Raw genomic sequence first — 18,374 nt, 5'->3', positions numbered from 1 at the left:
GGGCAACCACAGCTTCTCGGGCACCCTGTGCCAGGGCCTCACTATCCATATATACAACACTGTATAAATAGAAATATTAATATTGGTCAGGTATTTTTCATTGCAGCTTCAGTTTTTAGGTACAAGACCTTTCCCTCCTTCACTGTAGGATTTTTCTTTCCCTCCAGCCAATTACTTCCCAACAGAAAGAGCCTTCACTGCCTCCCAGACAGATTGCTGCTGCTGCAAAGATTGTTCCATTTAGTTTAGTGAATGTGTCAGAGGACTCCTCACATCAGCAGGAGATAGGCAAAACCTGGGGGTCAAATAATATCCGAGCTGGCATCCTTATCCCTTTTACATCCCGTCCTCATTGGCTTTATTGAACTTCTCTCTGATTATCTGAATTAAAGGCAGCAGCAGATCAGGGATTTGTTTCCTGTGATAGATAGGGACCTACAGACAAAGGAGATGGGGGCAGTTAAAGCAGTGAGATATTGCTGCATCCTGCCTGTGGAGTGATTTGGGCTTGTCCAAGCCGTGAGGATTTCCTGACAGTTCACTCACTCTTGAGGGTAACAGGGTTGGAGGAAGCAGCCTTATCTCCTTGTTTAAAGTCAATAGAGTGCAAGCAGCTTGCAAATGTCTTCCTAACCCTGTTATCTTCCTTGTTTTCATTTCTGAACGTTAGTGATACCTTTTCAAGTCAAAGCCACTTAATGTCAGCAAGCGCTGCCTTGATTTGCCTCTTCTCTCTTTTTGCCTTTTTAGTTAGAATGGAAAAAATGCAGCTTGGGTGCAATTAAATTTATTTGGGATTTACTGCTCTAACCTGAGTGGTTCCAGAAAACCTGTGTGATCAGTTATTGATTCACTGCCCAGTCGTCTGTACCAGCTGAGTTCTGTCCACGGTGTTGCAGTATCCCAAGAATGAGTGATATTAGGATTCAATTCTTCTGTGAGGGTGGGGAGTGGCACAGGGTGCCCAGAGCAGCTGGGGCTGCCCCTGGATCCCTGGAGTGCCCAAGGCCAGATTGGACATTGGGGCTGGGAGCAGGCTGGGAGCAGCCTGGGACAGTGGAAGGTGTCCCTGCCCATGGCAGGGGTGGAACTGGATGATTTTTGGTCTCTTCAAACCCAAACCATTCTATGATTTTATGATCCTAACAATTTTAGTCTATGTGACCAAAAATGCCTGACGTGCTGCAGTGTCTGTGGAAGGAGGGTTAATGTAAATTATTGATAGAAAGATAAAAGAATGAAGAGAAGTAAAAATCCTTGGTCCTTGAAAGATGAAAATGTGTCTTTTATAACCAGCTGCAAGCAAGAACAGAAAACTACAAATTGCTAACTCAGAAGTCAGACAAATTACTTCCAAATGCAATTAGGAGTGAGTGCCCAAACAGCTGTGACATGCCAGGGACGAGTCAGCACGGCTTTTGTGCCAGGAACTCTTGTCTTACAAAATCTTGTCTTACAAAATCTTGTCTTACAAATCCATCACAGTGCTCTGAAGGGCTCAACAAGTGGATGGAAAGGGACAGGGCTGTCACTGCAGCCTGTGAGGGGTTCAGAGAGGCTTTGGACCAAACCTTTCACCAAAGCTTCTCTGGGAGATTGAGCAGCTGTAAAGGAGAGAAAACTGCATGGGCAAAAATTGAATTAAAAGATGAGAAATACAACCAGGTGTAAATCACCCATTTCATGCAGTGGCAGGAGATGTGCTGTGCTGTATCCATGAGATGTGTCCTGGGACTACACAACTCAGCATTTTCATAAGCAGCCTGGGAAGAGGAATAGTCTTTAATTTGCTGATGATATTAGTTAGGCTGCTAGAGATGAAAACTGGCTGTGAAGGACTGCAGAGAAACCTTCTGAGGCAGCTGGAACAGGCATTAAGATGAGAAATGGGACTCACTGAGGAGTGATGCACATTCCAAAAACACAAAGAAGATGATGGACTCTGAGCTGACTCTGACCATGGAGGAACAAGACTTCATATTGCAATAAATAGTCTCATGAAAATGTCAGCCCAGTGCTCAGGAGTGGTCTAAAAGGTAAATAGGCTGTTAGAAAGTACTAGGAGAGAAATAGGAAAACAAAACAAAGCACCAGCAGACCTCTATAAATCTGCTGCGCCTGAAACTGCTTGTGCAGGTTTTCCCTACCCCTCCCTGATCCCAGGGAGGATAAAGCAGAGTGAAAAAAGATTGAGAGAAAAGCAATAAGGTGGTTCAAAGTTTCCAAAGGGCTCTGGCTGGAAAAGAAGAAAATGAAGGGAAATGCAGCATAAGCTGATAAAATCGTGAGGGGAATGGAAAGGGTGAGAGAGGAGAGATCATCCCCATGAGAAATGAGCAGATGAAGTTAGAAAATGGCAGGTTCCAAACAAGCAGAAGGAGCTGCTCCCCTGACTGTGTTGGTTACCTGTGAGTTCCTTTACTCTGACTCTTGCAGGTGCTAAAAATGCCCGTGGAGCAAAGGGAAAGCCAGGGAAAGGCAGGAGACTGGGAAGGTGTCAGTGTCCTTAAACATCTTCTGCTGGCTGCTCTCAGGGGGACACAAGGACAGAGGAGTTCTGGGCTGACCCAGTGGGGTCTGTCCTGTGTTTTTAGAAAAGAGAGGGGGAAAACCAGGTGTCCTGCCCACAGGACAGAGCCTGACATCGCGTAGGTGGTGCTGGAATTGTTCTGGGGTTGGGCTGCTCTGGTTCCTCTGAAGAGCCAGGAGAGCCACACTGAGACACCTCCTCCCATCATTGCTGTTGTTACCAATAATAAATAATAATAATAACAACAACAACAAACCCCAGCACAGCAATACTTTCAGGTGGCAGCCTCCATCCTCCCAAAGCCTGGTGAGCCTTGCTTGTTTTTTCTGCTTGTTTATGTTAAAATCATTCCTGACAATTTGATAGCCCAGGCACAAAAACTATTTACCAAGCTCATTCCCTACAATGAGCAGTAAGTGAGACAGCAATTGGAAATTTCAGAGGCTGCTGAAACACCACTCCAAGAGCTGTGTCTTTATCCCAGCCTGCCTGTGGGGTCAGAGGATGGGGTATTGCAGCTGGCTGTTTCAAAATGGCCTTAATGGGACTGACACTCCACCCTGCTCATCTCAGGTTATTTCTGAGGTGAATTTATAAAACGTGCTTCTGTGCAGGGGAATGTTACTCCTGACATGCAGCAGCTGCTCAGGAATATTCCTGTAGCCTGCTGCTTTCCGGTGGTCAGAAATAGGAGCAGGAAGTTGTTCCTCTGCTTCAGAGCACGCTTGGCTTTGTGCATCCAGGAAGATAATACCTAAATAACAGTGAAATGCTGAGAATCCTTCTGGTTTTTGCTGGTGAGTCAGTTCCAGTTGGGAAGCTTCAGAAGCCAGGGAAGTAACAAGAGGCTGTGAACATCACTCTAACCCACTCACTCCTCCTGTGTTCCCTCTATTGCCAGTGATCCCTCGCTAAGTCAAACAGACTTAACACAGCTGAAGAGCAATTTTATCTGCTTCTATTTCTGTGAGAGAGATGAGATTCCAGCTCAGCTGGTGTAACTTGCAGCTTGTGGGCATTATCTTGGAAAAACAAATCCATTCTTTTCTTCCTTACGAGCTCGTTCTACTGACAATGAAGTTTGCAGGAGCCCACACACGGCACCATCTAATCCACAAGTGTGAAATTGGGATGTATCAGTGAGTGAGGCTGCAATTCATGCCCATTCCATATCTCACAGCTCTATTACTGGTGTGCTCTGATAAGGGATTACATGGAATCATGTCGTTGTCTTCCTCTGTGGCAGCCCCAGCCTCCATCCAAGCAGGAGCCTGGCCAGCAGCTATCACAAAATAGAGCTGTGGTCGTGATGCTCAGCAACTGCAGCAGCTCCTGGATCCTCTCTGGAGGCAGTGAGAATCATTCCACTGATTCCTGTGGAAATAAAACACCCCAGTGCTCTATCAGGGTTGGTGTCAGCACGCTTGGGTTGTTTGTGACATTTGGGACCAGATCCATAGCTGGAATAAACCAGCCCTCCTCAGCAGCTCCTCTGGTTTTACTACACTTGTTGGGCTTGTTGAATCTGAGGGCAGACAAGGCTGTTTGGATCAGGTTGTCGGATTTCATGCATAATTCATGATTTCATGCCCAGCTTTTCTTGGCAGAGCTCATAGGCAGCCTCTTGATTTACGGCTCTTTGTGACTGCACGTTGTCTGCTCTAAATTTACCCTCCAAACCCATCCAGGAATGTACAAACCCGTGCTGCAACGCAACCACCTGTGCCTTGAACCCGGGAGCAGTGTGTGCACATGGGCTCTGCTGCGAGGACTGCCAGGTGAACCAGGGGAGATGCCTCGTTTGGGGTGGGGAGGGCAGAATTCCCTGGGTTTTTCCCTGCTTCAGTGCAGTGAGCAAGGATGGAGGGGAAGTAAATTGGTATTGATAAGCATTCAGACACTTGCATGTCATGTGAGCAATTTAAAAATTCCCAAAACATAAATTATTGAAGGAGCAGATCAACAGATTTTTTTAATTGTCTGTGTGCTTTTTCTCTGTGCTTTTTGTGGCCCCTTCAGTTGCTCATGCAAAACTTCTTTTTCATGAACTTTTGTGTGCTTTGATTTTTCTCATTCTTACTCAGCAAGTAGTCATTAAATGCTTAACCCTCTTTTTTGGGGGAAGGCTCTTAAATTATTAATTCTATCAATAGCATATGTATTTTTAATAGCAGATCATCAGCTGTTGTGGTCTCCTAACACTCTATAAAAGCCAACTTACCACAGGCATTTACCTGCTTGAATTCTCAGACCATCCCTTGCCTGTGGGCTAATAAAGCATCCAGCAAGTTGCCATCCTGTCTGTGGCAGCCCATGAGCTTGGAGCAGCAAGAGATCCCCACGGCCAGGAATTGCTTTTTAGCAAAATCAATCTATCTTCATGTCCTTTGCTTTTTACTGAAGGCAATTTGATTAAAATTCAGTGCTGCTCCCAGAGCACACCCAACTTTTGTGGCTGCTGTTGAGATGTGAATGTTCAGACTGGCATGTTCCACCATCAGTTCCAAAACCAAAAAAATCATTTTCCATGGAAATTGGTACAGGACACACAGTTGCGTGGACTAATCTTGTAACTAAGTTTGAGGAGATCTTGATGCCCATCACAGCAACATTTCCATGAGGAAATGTAACTACATAGATTCATTAACATTCAAGATCTATTCACGATCATTGAATTGAACCTTCCAAGCTGGGAATTGAATCTGAATCCACAGCCAAGCGTGCTGGTGGCTTCCTGAGCCCTAGCACAGCACAGTGCTCTGTGAGCAGCTGCCCTGGATGGAAGGGTCTCTGACCTGCCTTCTGCCCAGTGTTCCACGTCCTCCTTTCCAGAGCTCTTGTGCTCAGACACGATGAAGGAGCCACCTGCAAATGTCAGGGCTGGGGTTTCCTTCTTTCTTGAGCCCTGTGAGCCATGTGCGTGGCTTCATCCGACCCTCCTTCCTGCCAGAGCCTGCCAGCATGGCTCAGATCCGTGCACTCCGAGCTCTGCCATCCCTGCCCTGTCTCTGCAGCCAGCTGGGGCCGGGCCAGTGGGGAAATCTCTCCTGTGCTGCAGGGCTGACCCAGGCACGGCACGGCTGCTGTAGTCCTGTTTGTTTTGCAGCTCAAACCAGCGGGGATCTCCTGCAGAGAGTCGAGCAATTCCTGTGATCTGCCCGAGTTCTGCACGGGGGCCAGCCCGCAGTGCCCGGCCAACGTTTACCTGCACGACGGGCACGCGTGCCACGGGGTGGATGGCTACTGCTACAACGGCATCTGCCAGACCCACGAGCAGCAGTGCATCACCCTCTGGGGCCCAGGTGAGTGCCAGAGATGCCTCAGCTTTTAGATTTTCTATTTTCCACATTCTATGCTGCTTGTGTGTATGGATCTGGGCTTCACATCAGGGGATGGTGAGCTCTGTGCACAGAGCAGGGAGACAAAACAATTCCTGCTCCAGCTGGGCACCAAGGACAAATGATCCCAATCTCAGCCCAGGAGCACAAAGCCCGTGGGCTGCAGAGAGAAAAACAAGCAGGGTGGGACTGCAGGGGCTGCAGTGGGGTTGGACACTGAACTGCAATGTGCACATGGAGCAGAGCTGAGCCCAGGGAGAGACCCCGGCAGCGCTCGTGCATTTTGGGGCCATTTGGGTTCATCCTGGGGGCAGCCCTGGCTGGGCTCTGGTGCTGCCCAAGGGGGATCCATGGAGGAGATCCTTTGAATAAATCCCTGCTTTATTCTTTAGCTCTGCCCAGCCTCTGCTCCAGGTCTACCTTCAGAAGGCATCACCAGCACAGGGACACAGGTCTGACAGAGGCTTGGGGGAGGGAATAAAGATCTGGAGGATGCAGCACCAATCTGTAGCTATTTGAATAATGAGGGAATCTCTGGGTGATTCATTCCAGCCTTGATTTGCTGTCTTGTTTGATCTTGCAGCAGGAGGTAACGAGACTCGTGCTGCAGCACACTGCAAGTGGATAGGTGAACTTAGACAAATCATTTCCTCCTGACTTTGATACAGCCTGATGTCACCCCACAAAGTGCTGAACGCTCCTGGCAGGTTGAAATCACAGCCCTTTTCAGGCTGCTGTGTGAGCTTCCTCCTGTGCTCTAAACAGCTCATCTGCAAAACAGATGTGTGTGCTCCATCCCCAGCCAGGGCTCAGCTTCTGACACTAACATGAGACTCCTGGATCACTGTGTGTGTTTTATTAACTGGTGTCACCTGGAAACTGCCTCCTGACAGTGCTTTTAGCAGGGTGTGCACTGAAGCAGAAAGGGATTTATTCTCCCGTGGGAATTTGCTCCCTTTTTTCAGAAATCTGGTAACATGAGTTCTTGAGTTGTTCCTAACATCTATCCCAGGAAAGCTGTTTACCTTTCTATAAAGCCCTGTGACCCTTCCACTGAAATGCAAATATTAACTCAGCATTTTGGTATGAATCCAAATCATGTCTCCTTCAGCATCTCTGACCCCCATCTTTTATGTCACATTTGAAAAACTCTCTCTCCTAAGGAGAAACATTACTTAGAAATAGGTGTAATTATTTCTTTTAAACTAATATTTCCAGCTTCTTTCAATTCAGCATCTCTAACTCTGCTCCAAAACTTCTGTATCAATATAATGGCACACAGATGTTTCCCTTGGCCAAACCCTCCCCAGAACACAACTGAAGAATTTATCTGTTTCCTTCCCAGAGAACATGGACTTTCTGCAGTCTCTCTTTAAAACAGCATTAAAGCATCTCGGGAAGCAGCCCCAGTGGTACAGCCAGCAGGTCAGCTTGGCCACGTGGGCATAAGAACACGTTCAGGAGGAGTTCCAGCTCAGAACTGAACTCCTCACGTGGAACAAACCGTGCCTGTGCTCCACTCCCCGAGTCCCACGCGCGTCCTAGAGCTGATATGAGCTCATAGAGCCATGGACAATTATAGCCTCCAGCCTTAGTCAGACTGGGACTTCTAATCCCTGGATACAGAGACTGTTTCTCTTGTAGAAAGCAAAAATCTCCTCCTGAACCAGTTTCCCATGCTGTGGAAAGTTACTTGGTCAGGTTGTTCGTGGTTTCAGTGGCTGAGAAAAATTCCTCTAAAAGTCAGGGTCAGCTGCTGCTTGCCAGGTCTCTTCCTAACAGCAATTCCACCACAGCCCTGGGATCCCCTAATTCTTTCCTGCCTTCTTTCTCGGGGCTGTTTGATAGAGGCACTGCCAGGCATGGAGGCTCCAGGCTGTGGGAGTCTGTTTATGAGACAGATGCTGTGTTAAGAACACAGTTCAAACAGATTTTGACTGGAATACCCTTTGGTTTTTTCTTGGGAAGGCCCAAGGAGAAGGATTTTAAATAGGGAGGATGGACATGACCAAACCTGAACTGGAAGTCTTAATTCTTGCCACGTTTTAGAAGAATAAATTAAAAATCAATGCAGAATGCCACAATGGTTTGAGCTGGAAGAGACATTAGAGATCCTGTCATTCCACCCCCTGCCATGAGCAGGGACACCTTGCACTAGACCAGGTTGCTCCAAGCCCTGTCTAGCTGGCCTTGGACACTTCAAATAATACCTATATTCTGGATTTAAAGACAAGGATGTGACTCTCCAGTGCTCTATCACACATCAGGCTGAAGTGTGAGCTGGCAGATTTGGGGTGGAATGAGAAGAGAGGTGGGTGGCTCATGCAGTTAGAAAAACTGTACAGATCATGGTACAGATTAAAAAAACTACACGTCTTTCCAGCTTTGCCTGCAGCACAAAGAGAGATTTGACATTCTAAGATGTTGTCTCTGGACTTTGTATCAAAAATATACATTGGAATCTTTTACCAGGTTGTTTTGTCTGATTAGAACTGTTTTTAACAACTGCCTGTGTTGGAGTGAAGTAGTTTTGTGGTTTAAAAAAAAAATTCTCCCCTTTAAAGAAAAATCATATTACAATTCATTTTCATTCTCTCCTTATTTTCTTCTTCCCAGTAGGAGGAATCCATGCAGAACAAAATACAATAACTTTTCTTAAAATAATATTCGGTATATTGAATTCCTTATTAGTGTCTTCCCTTGTACATCTTTCTTTATTCATCGGGTTACAGATGTCCAGAAGCTCAATGATAAATGTCAATCTTCATGTTTTTAGATCTATTTAAAGGAAAATGATGAACACTGTCAGAGCCTGTTTACATTAGGCTGAGCAGTAGGAACCTGTTTCCAGAAAAACACTTGCATTTCCTTGGGGTTGTTTTTGTTTCTCTCAATACAGTGGTTCAGATAAAGTAGAGGACTTTTTTTTTTCTCTTTCTTATCTGTGTGGAAGGAGAAGGGAGGAGCTCCTGGGGACAATCTCTGAAAATAGCCATGAATTCCTCTCAGAGCCCAGGTTGATTCCAGTCTGCTCCCAGAACACCCAGAGCTCTCCATTCTCTCTCTCTCCATAATTCATGTCATTTTATCCTTGGGGAGCAGGAACTGCTGGTGAGCTTTTTTTGGTCCATATTCAAAAATATCAGGTTGCACTGATCTGACCTATTGATAGCAGTGACATCAATGGAGATGCTTTGTGTGGTGGCATTTTCCAGGAGAAACAGACACCCAGAGAGAGCTGCTCAAGACAGAGAAATCATTGATTACCAAGGAACAGAAGATTCCCAACTTTAAACTCATGGCTTTTTCTACATTGACAAGAAAATGATTCTTTAGGGAAGTTTGTCAGTTTGTTTTCCTGTATTTCCCCAAGTGGGGAAATGATTTTGGGGAGCCAATGGCAGGCATTGATTTAATAATTAGAACACATTTAAATGTGTTGCATGGACTTGGCCATTTGTTTAGGCAGGAACATTCTTAGTTTAGACATCAATATTTGTCACTGTGCGAGAGCTTTGCAGGTTTTGCCAGGTAGAACCCTACAGACACAAAAAAAATGGGCTGCCCACCTCAGATATCTGACCAAACCATTGCTGACTTGCTTTTGAAAAACTGCTAATTGTCCAAGCACTGCAATTTTCTGAATTCAGTGAAATCAAACTATTTTGATCATCACAGATTTATGGCCAGGCCTTTTTCTTCTGGAGATGGGAAAGATATTAAATAATATTCTCAGTGGTGGTGACATCATCCTCCTTAAATGCAAAAAAATGCTCAACCCCATCTTGCTCTTGCCCAGACAGAACAGGAATCACCAGGATGGGAAGAGAGGCCAAGGGCAGTTCGTGGAACTTTTGCTTTGCAGCAAAAACAAATTTAATGAGCTGAAACTCAGATCACACGACAGAGAACTGTGGTTTTTATGCTTATATTTATTTGCACAGTTATTCGTGGTGCTGGCTGGCACAGCCTGAGCCACAGAACTCCAGCCTGTTACTCAGAGGTTGTTTTTTTCCCCTCTCCCCACCCACAGACATCTGGGAACTGAACTGAAATATCTTCCTTTTCTGCTGTCAGCCTGATAGAGGACGTTTCTTGTGTTCATGGAATCAGCACCATGGTCAGAAATTTCCCTCATTCCTTTCAAGAGAGTGTGTTAGTGTTTTCCTACGGCAGCAGGTCTGAAATGACACAGCATTTCTGTGCCCTGCAACTTCTCTTTTTTTATTATTTTATTTTTTTGGGCCTGCATAGGGAAAGAAGTGGCCTCACCAATATACATGTTTGGAGAAAAAGCCCCAACAATCTCCAGGCTGCCAGCTTCAGGGGTGAGCTTTGACCTTCTGCAGCTTCCAGGGGCTGATTTAATCCCTTGAATGAGGCTTGGCAAGGAAAGGCTGACAGGACCTTAATTACAGGGTCATGATACTATAATTACCAATAACAAAGTGAAATAAACTCTGCTCATCCAGCTCAAGCCACTTAATAACCACCAGAAATCCTTCACAAATCATTTTGCTTCTGCCTGCAGAGGTAGAAAATAGAGGAAGACAGGACTTTCTGCTTCAGTTTATGTGGTGCAGTCGTGATAAATGGGTTTCCTCCAGAAACACATTACAATTCTCCTCCTTAAGCATCCTCTGAAAGCCTCCTTTTAACTTGGTAGCTCCATCTGTTCAGCATCTTACACTCTGATATGTTTTCATCCATAAAAAAGTGCAAATATTGTGAGAAGCCAGTGGGGAGAGGGAACAGCCATCTGAATCCCAAGCAACAGCCTGTCTTGGTTGGATACCAAAGGCAGAAATTGAAGCTGGATTTTGGTTTCCAGGCTGCAGATGATCATTGGGTACCAGGTGTTTTCACACACAGACTGCTCCCAGCCTGGCAGGGGAGTGGTTTTTGTGCTCCATGAGATCCTTTTTCTTGTCAAGTGTTATTAGTTGGAGTTAAAGCTCAGTGTCTGAGCCCTGCAGATGTGTTTTCCTTCCTGGGGGCTGCTTTCCATCATCTCTGCAACGCCTGGCTTCTGAATTCAGGAAAATAATCAGCCACATAAAAAAAACTTCCACCAGGTGAAAGAGGAAGAGAAACACCTTAAACTCTCCCTGTGTTCAGTAAGTGCATTCCCTTTTGAAACCCATTTTTAGAATAAGCCTTTGTTACATCCCTTGCAGTCAGAGCACAGGACATGAGCATTCATTTGGCTTTTGGCAGCTCTGGGAGGGGACACCACTGAGGGGACAGCGTGTCTGGGCTCTGGCTGCTGCTGCCACAGCTCCAAGGGCACATCCTGCCTCTGGAATTCCATGGCAGCAGCTGAGCTGGGCTGAGGCTGAGGCCTCTGGCCAGAAACAAGACCCAGAGCAGTTGCACACAACCAGGGCTGCACAAGCTGGTCCTTGCACATGTGGGAAAAAAAAGCAGTTTTGGAATAAGCAGTTTTGGAAAAGCAGTTTTGGAAAGAGCCTTGGTTTTCTTGGCCTCTTGCTTCCAGAATGTTTCTTCCCTCCCCAGCCCTTCCAAAGCTGCTATAGAATATGTACATGGTAATGTTTGTCTCAGGCTGAACACCAAGTGTGCCCACCCTGGAAAGATGAGGAGGGATCCACATGCTGAAAATGGAAATTTAACTTTTGCTTTTTTTGCACAGCGCCTTGTCTGGATGCTTTTGTTGATTTTTTCCTATTATTGTGTGAGCTTTAATGAAAAAGAATTTAAAGAATCCTGTGTGAGTCTCTTTTAAGAGTTCCGGATTTGAAAAAATATTCTGAACTCAGCAAGCTTGATCGTAATCTTCCAAAGAATTTCAAGCTCTTGTCCTTCTCTCCAGGGAACCATCAGCTCATATTCTGTTCCTTCTGTGCCTTTCTTTCTGAATTTTCCAGTTTCAGCATGTAAAAATGTGAGAAGGAAAAGAGGGTGCCATCTTAAGCCTCTCCAAGTTTTAATATTTTGTCCTTAATAGCATTAGATTGCTGTTCAGCAGTATATAGTATTAGTCAAGCTTCTGACTATGAAATGCAGATAATTAATTGAAGTTTTAATCTCTGAGTTTTTAGTGAAAAGATCCACACTGTCTGGAAGTGTTACAGTCATATTTGTATTTTCTTCTCCAGGAATCTGACCCGCCCCCCCCCTTTTTTTTTTTTAAGAAAAGAAAAAAATAACATTTTCCTCTTTGAAGGCTTTCAAATGAAATCTTCAGTCTGGCTTAAATAAATGCAATGTTTTACCCACAGTTAGAGGCATACACACTTGGAAGTGGCTCAAAACATTTGACAAAATGAAGCATTAGTTGAAATATTCTGTGTCTGGTGAAGATCAGGAGTGCTGTAGAAATGGGATATTCTCAGCCTTTGGGCTATCACATCACTTGCTGCCAAGTTCTTTTTGCTTTGGTTTGGCTGATCTGTCAAAAGCACAGAAGTGCAGGTAGCAGGTCTCTCTCTGATCACAGTTTTAGCCAGAGTTTCTCCTCAGCTCCTCTGCTGCTCAAAGCCAGTCTCCCTGTTGGAGCATTGAAGTGTTGGTGGTGACTTGATGGTGCTGTTAATTATCTTCATGGAAAGAAAATACAGAGTAGTAGAGAGCCCTAACAAAGGGCCTCTTAATCTTGCAAGAAGCAGCAATTATTGGCTGGAAATGAAAGCCACACTTCAGTGTAGAACAAAGGGATTAAATTCCAGTACACTGACTAATGAATTGTTGCAGCAGGCAAACCAGGGAAGCAGATCCTTCACCTCTTCAACATTCCAGATGAACGGATGCATCTTCCCCTAGAAGATGTTCTGTAATTGGTTCTAATCTGGAGGGAAATGAGCAGGAGATTGTGTGTATAAAACACTAGAAGAGATGTTCTGATAGTACCCTTGAACTTCTGAAGTGCAGGGATGAATGACCTGCCTGCACAAGCTTTTCCAGCCCTACTCCCACCAGGGAAGTTGCTCTGCCATTAGGATCTGTCTCTATCAGAAAAGATCACAGTAGATTAGAACCAGATGCTGCCTGAACTCCCAGATTCCCGCTTCTACCACCATGGCAGGAATGTCCCTTCTTCCATGTCAGTCTTTCCTCTCAGGAGTGCATGTCCTGAGGGTTAAGGTGGGATGGGCTCCTTTCCTCTCCCCAGTCCTTCAGCCTGAGTTAATAGCAGCACATTTCCCTTTGCCATGTCAGGTCTCACATCTTTACACCCAGTTTACAACTGGATTTTCTCTGCTGTCTTGTTCTCAGTTGCAGTCAAACAGGCCTGTCTTGAAAAGAATTTTCTTTGGGGTCTCACTAGAACATGGACTCCTGCAAAAGAAGACAGTCAACTTTCCAGCTGGTCTTTGTCTGGTGTTTGCTTGAAGTTTTTGTGTCCTAGGAGGATTGGCAAGAGGGCTGTGAGCTCGAGAAATCCTGGAAGAGGAGTTCTGCATTGCCTGTTGCTCAGAGACAAACACTGGCAATCCCACCCATCCAAAGTCTTCCATTAGCATGCGGATCCAGCGCCGCTGTTTTGTTGCCTCATCAACATTCAGCTCACATCCCCCCTTTCCCCTAAAGCACCAGCAGAGCTCAAAGGAAATTATTAAAAACACCTTGTATGAGATGAGAGTTCTGATTAGGTTTTGTTTCAGGTGCAAAACCCGCTCCTGGGATCTGCTTTGAGAGAGTCAATTCTGCCGGAGACCCTTACGGCAACTGCGGGAAAGACTCCAAGAGCTCCTTTGCCAAATGTGAACCCAGGTAGGGCCTCTCCCTGCAAACACAGCAACAGGTGCTGGCACAGGGCTTGGAACGTTTCAAATGATTTACCTCATCCTTGCTTGTGTTGTGTTTGTTTCCATCAGGGATGCGAAGTGTGGAAAAATCCAGTGTCAAGGAGGAGCAAACCGACCCGTCATTGGTACCAACGCAGTTTCCATAGAAACCAACATCCCACTCCAGGAGGGTGGCAAGATCCTGTGCCGTGGCACCCACGTGTATTTGGGGGATGATATGCCTGACCCTGGGCTGGTGCTGGCAGGAACCAAGTGTGAAGATGGAAAAGTAAGATTCTGGAATACTCCCAGACAAAGGGAACATCTCTACTGTCACTCTGCCAAGTGTTCTGTACTTCCTTTTTCTTTGGCATTTTTTTTCTCCTACAAAATAATTGCTTCTCATGCTCAGACTGAGACAAATTTTACTCCCTTCTGGCCACTGTTCTGTATTATAGATTTTCAGATGCAAATTTGAGCAACCTGATCTGGTGGAAAGTGTCCCTGGCCATGGCAGGGGGTTGGAAATAGATGAGCTTTAAAGTCCCTTCCAACCCAAACCATCCTGGGATTCTGGACAATGCAAGTTGCTTAAGTTTATGACTGATTTTTTCAAGACAGTCCCAAGTATCTGCCCATGGAGGCTTGAGGTTTTCTGCAAAATAAGTACAGCAAAATGCATTACAGGCTTATTAATGAATTCATGAGTTCAATGTATTCCTTTTCCCAGCCTCTCTGGCATTGCAGAATTGTCATTAACTTCGCTTTAGGTTTCAAAATGTATTTTATCTTCTGATTATGACTCCCCACTTCTTTTTTCATGCAGGAAAACCTACCTCTGTATGCACTCTTAGAAAACTCTAAACCCATTGATGCTCAGCCACCAAAACTGATTTTTACATTTGTGTTTTGCAAATTTTGTGAATTACCCACTGCAAATACAGCCCAGATTTCACATGGCTGTCTCCTTCTAAGTTTTTCTTTTGTGAGGAAAGCAACTGAGAAAGATGGGAGGCAGCCATGAGTTTACAGGGGGAGGAGGAATGGAAAGCAGTCCAAGAGCTATTGAAATGAAGGAGGTTTCCATACCCTCAGTGGATTGCTTGCAAAAAGGAGGAAAAACAAGTGCTTTGATAATTTGTGGTAAATTGAAGTAAGCCACGGAACTTGTGAATGCTTTTGAATTACGTTGGATTATCTCACTGTGCTGGGAACAGGTTTGAAATCCATCCCCAGTGAAACCACAGCTCTGCTACAGGAAAACAACCCTTACAACATTTCTAAGTCAATCTGTTCTAAAAAGTCTTTTCAAAGGCAACTCAGCGCTGAGAAAGCACCCCATTATGTTTTACTAATGAGTATTTAATCTTTCTAATCTATCTAATCATACACATCCACACTATAGAATACACAGGCTAATACTTCTGAAATTGTATGTTTTACTTTGAGGACATTAGTGCATTTGTATTATGGATTAAGAATATGAATTTAAATATTCTTGGGTTTTCTCAACTGGAGATGCACAATTTGAAACGCAGCCATTTTAATGTGATCAGAATTCTGGGAGCTGCTGCACTGTGAATATTTGAATTGTGAATAGTGCTGTAATCAGACCATATTCTCTCCATGCCTGCATGTTGATGCCAATTCGCTCTAATTTCCTTTCCATTTTTCCTTCTCCCCAGGGGATAAGTGCCCTGATTAAGCATCCCTGTCGCCTCCTTCAACACCATTCCCAGCTTAAAGCTAATTATTGTGACTGACTTTTAGTACTACTGAACTGCACTGCAGTTAAACACGAGCAAAATGTGCAGTGTGGGGCTTTCTGACCTTTTTTGTTGTCAACATAGCATAGGAACAGTTATTCCAGTCCTAATTTCTTCTTTTTTCAGTTTGGAATAGGGTAACTTCTCATTAGTGACGTGCTCATCAGTTGTGTGGTTGTTTGATGTTATTATTGCTCAGCACTAATCTTGCTTAACCTCAATTTTCAGCTCCATTGGCAGAGTAAAGTTTATCTGCAATGACTGGAAAACAAAAAAAAAAATTAATTTTATTCCTGTGCATATGCTATTTGTTTACTTCTGTTCCCTATAAACATTAAATGTTAAATAGGGTTGGTTTATATTTGACACCAAAAAAAATTGTTTAACATGGAAAAACTCAGAAATATCTTGGTTTTCCTGGAAAACAGTGATGAGCCTATAAAAATCAATGACCTCACTTAAATATTCACCTAGCCTGGGTCCAGGTTCTGTAGTGCAATGAAAAATATTTCACCACTGATAAAAACGAAACTCTGATAATTTACACCATGAAGATCCAAAGCTTTGGTCGAGGAATCATCTGTGAAGAGACAGAGGCAGGCAGAGCAGGAGCCTGAAGGAATCCTGCTCAGTGCACTCCTGGTCCTGAAAAAGAATACAAATTACTGATTTTTAAATTGGCTTAAACACCTCCCAAAGCCCAGGGTGTCCCCACTAGTTCCACTTGAGTGGATCTGTGAGGGTTTGCTTGCAGAAGATCAGCATAACAACACTGTGAATTCTGTGTGGGGCCAGGGCTGGCCAGGAGAGCGGAATTCAGCTTGCCCAGATTTGGATTTCAAAGATTTAAAAGGGGTCAAGGGAGATAAGAAGAAGACACCCAATCCAGGTGTCCTTTGTGTCCATATAATGATATATATTTGAGTGTTGGGAAATATTTAACTGCTGAAAGAAGGGATATGATGTCCTGGGAGCCCCAGCAGCTCTGTCCCTGGTCAAAATCCTTTTTTTGTATTTTGCAGATTTGCCTGAACCGCCGGTGCCAGAACACCAGTGTTTTTGGAGTCCATAAATGTGCCACCAAGTGCCATGGACGTGGGGTAAGCATCCTAGGAAAACATTTTTTACAATCCCTCAATAACCACTGGACAAGAAATCACTTTCTGTAATGGCTTTGAGATCTATAATTGCCTGCAATAGATCAGCCAGAGTCACTGCAATACATTTTTATTATGTATTTCCATTTCCACTGTCCCTTATAGGAAATTGTTTTTATTTGACAAAGAAATGTTTATCAGGCAGTAATTATCTTGTTCTTAATTGACAGCCTGTGATACAAAGGAATCTTGTAATTCTCAAAGAAATTTGAAGTCAGACCCTCCATCATGAAGAATTCCCATTTAAAATCAAAAATGCAGTTTCTCCATAGATACAAAGAAGTTAAAGTTTTTGAATTGAGCATTGGAAGCGTTTGGATTGAGAGGCAAATGAAACAGCGTTTCCAAAAACATTAAAAAAATGTAAAACCATATTGATGAGTTTTGTGGCATGAAAGTGGCACAGAATGAAAAATGTGATGATATCATTTAATAATATCAGTGGTTTGAAACCCAGTTTATATTATGGTGATGTTAATTATATCAGGCTTTGCCTTATTAACCTTGATGTGCTGATGAGCTGTTTGTTTCTCTGAAAAGCTGTGGCAGCCACATTGGAAGAGCCATAGAAATTCACTGTCCTCTCTGAGGAAGGATTTTAATTCGCTTTAACTTGTTTTATCACCCTGAATTTGCAAAACTGAGCAGTGCTGATGGTGCTGCCTCTTATCATTGAGGATGGAACGAGCAGAGGCCTGGACTGGCATTTTTTATGTCTGCACAAACAAGAACCTCTGGTGACTCCTCAGTGGCAAAACTGACCTTGTGGAATTGTAAATAGGAACTCCTGCAGTGCTTTAATTTAAAAAATAATGCTTAACAAAGTATATTTTTAATTATCTTGCTGTCTTTGAAATGTAAATCTTTTTTTTTTTTTAATTTTACATGACCACAGCCAGTCTGAGCTCTCTGAATATTTTAGTGCTCTGCAGACACAGGGAGCACAGTGTTTCTGAAAGCCTGCCAAGCTGACCTGGCCAGAATACTTCATGTTCAGAATAACCCAAACTCCTGTGAGCTGATTTGTGTCTCACTGAAAGCTCATTTCTTAATCTGTGCTGTGGGCTCTCCATGGTGGTGGCAGATCAGTGATGGCTGGGGTTAGCACAGAATTAGGGACCCTATTGACAACAAGCCCTAAGCCCAAAATCTTTATTTACAAATGGATTTATTTACAAGTTGATTGATTGAGCACCTAAATGTGACTTCAAATCTTGAAGGACAAGAGGACATTCCTCAGAACGAGAGGGACACTGAGGGGCTGGAGCATGTCCAGGGCAGGGAACGGAGCTGGGGAAGGGGCTGGAGCCCCAGGAGGGGCTGAGGGAGCTGGGAAGGGGCTCAGCCTGGAGCAAAGGGGGATCAGGGGGGACCTTGTGGCTCTGCACAGCTCCTGCCAGGAGGGGACAGCCGGGGGAGTCGGGCTGTGCTCCAGGGAACAGGGACAGGAGAGAGGGAACGGCCTCAGGCTGGCCCAGGGCAGGCTCAGGGTGGATATTTGCAAAAATTTCTTCATGGAAAATTTTTTCAGCCCTGGCACAGCTGGCCAGGGCAGTTTGGAGTCCCCATCCCTGGAGGGATTTAAAATCCATGTGGATGTGGTGGCACTTGGGGCCATGGGTCAGTTCTGGGGAATGGTTGAAGATCTGGGAGGACTCTTCCAGCCTGAACAGTTCTGTGGCTCCATGCATTCTGTCAGTCCAGCACGGAGTTTTGAGCTCTGTATTCACCACACAGCAGCTGCTGAGGAGCAGCAAGGAGACAACCAGCATTTGGACTGTGGGAACTCCTGGGGAAAGCCCTGGAGCTGCTGGCTCCTGCCCTGTGTGCCCAGG

At 44.7% G+C, this 18,374-nt stretch overlaps 1 protein-coding gene and 1 long non-coding RNA gene across 3 annotated transcripts in view; one reads left to right on the top strand and one right to left on the bottom strand.

The window, feature by feature from the left end:
- The window catches only part of ADAM12 (ADAM metallopeptidase domain 12), a 176,742-nt gene that overhangs the window by 147,401 nt on the left and 10,967 nt on the right, over positions 1 to 18,374 (top strand). For both annotated transcript variants that reach the window (XM_064431572.1, XM_064431573.1), the window contains exons 13-17: positions 4,219 to 4,308; positions 5,637 to 5,832; positions 13,494 to 13,602; positions 13,707 to 13,905; positions 16,405 to 16,482. In XM_064431572.1, the coding sequence (XP_064287642.1) occupies positions 4,219 to 4,308; positions 5,637 to 5,832; positions 13,494 to 13,602; positions 13,707 to 13,905; positions 16,405 to 16,482 (672 nt within the window). The remainder of the gene's footprint in view (positions 1 to 4,218; positions 4,309 to 5,636; positions 5,833 to 13,493; positions 13,603 to 13,706; positions 13,906 to 16,404; positions 16,483 to 18,374) is intronic.
- LOC135306938 (uncharacterized) lies at positions 9,585 to 16,874 on the bottom strand. The gene is made up of 3 exons (XR_010367669.1): positions 15,853 to 16,874; positions 13,672 to 15,643; positions 9,585 to 13,167 (listed from the first exon to the last, which is right to left on the bottom strand). It is a non-coding gene; the product is annotated as an uncharacterized LOC135306938 (long non-coding RNA).

Source organism: Passer domesticus, chromosome 8 (genome assembly GCF_036417665.1).
Source record: "Passer domesticus isolate bPasDom1 chromosome 8, bPasDom1.hap1, whole genome shotgun sequence".
Classification (NCBI taxonomy): Eukaryota; Metazoa; Chordata; class Aves; order Passeriformes; family Passeridae; genus Passer; species Passer domesticus.
The sequence above is the reverse complement of the archived record's forward strand: the minus strand, read 5'-3'. Positions and strand labels throughout refer to the sequence as shown.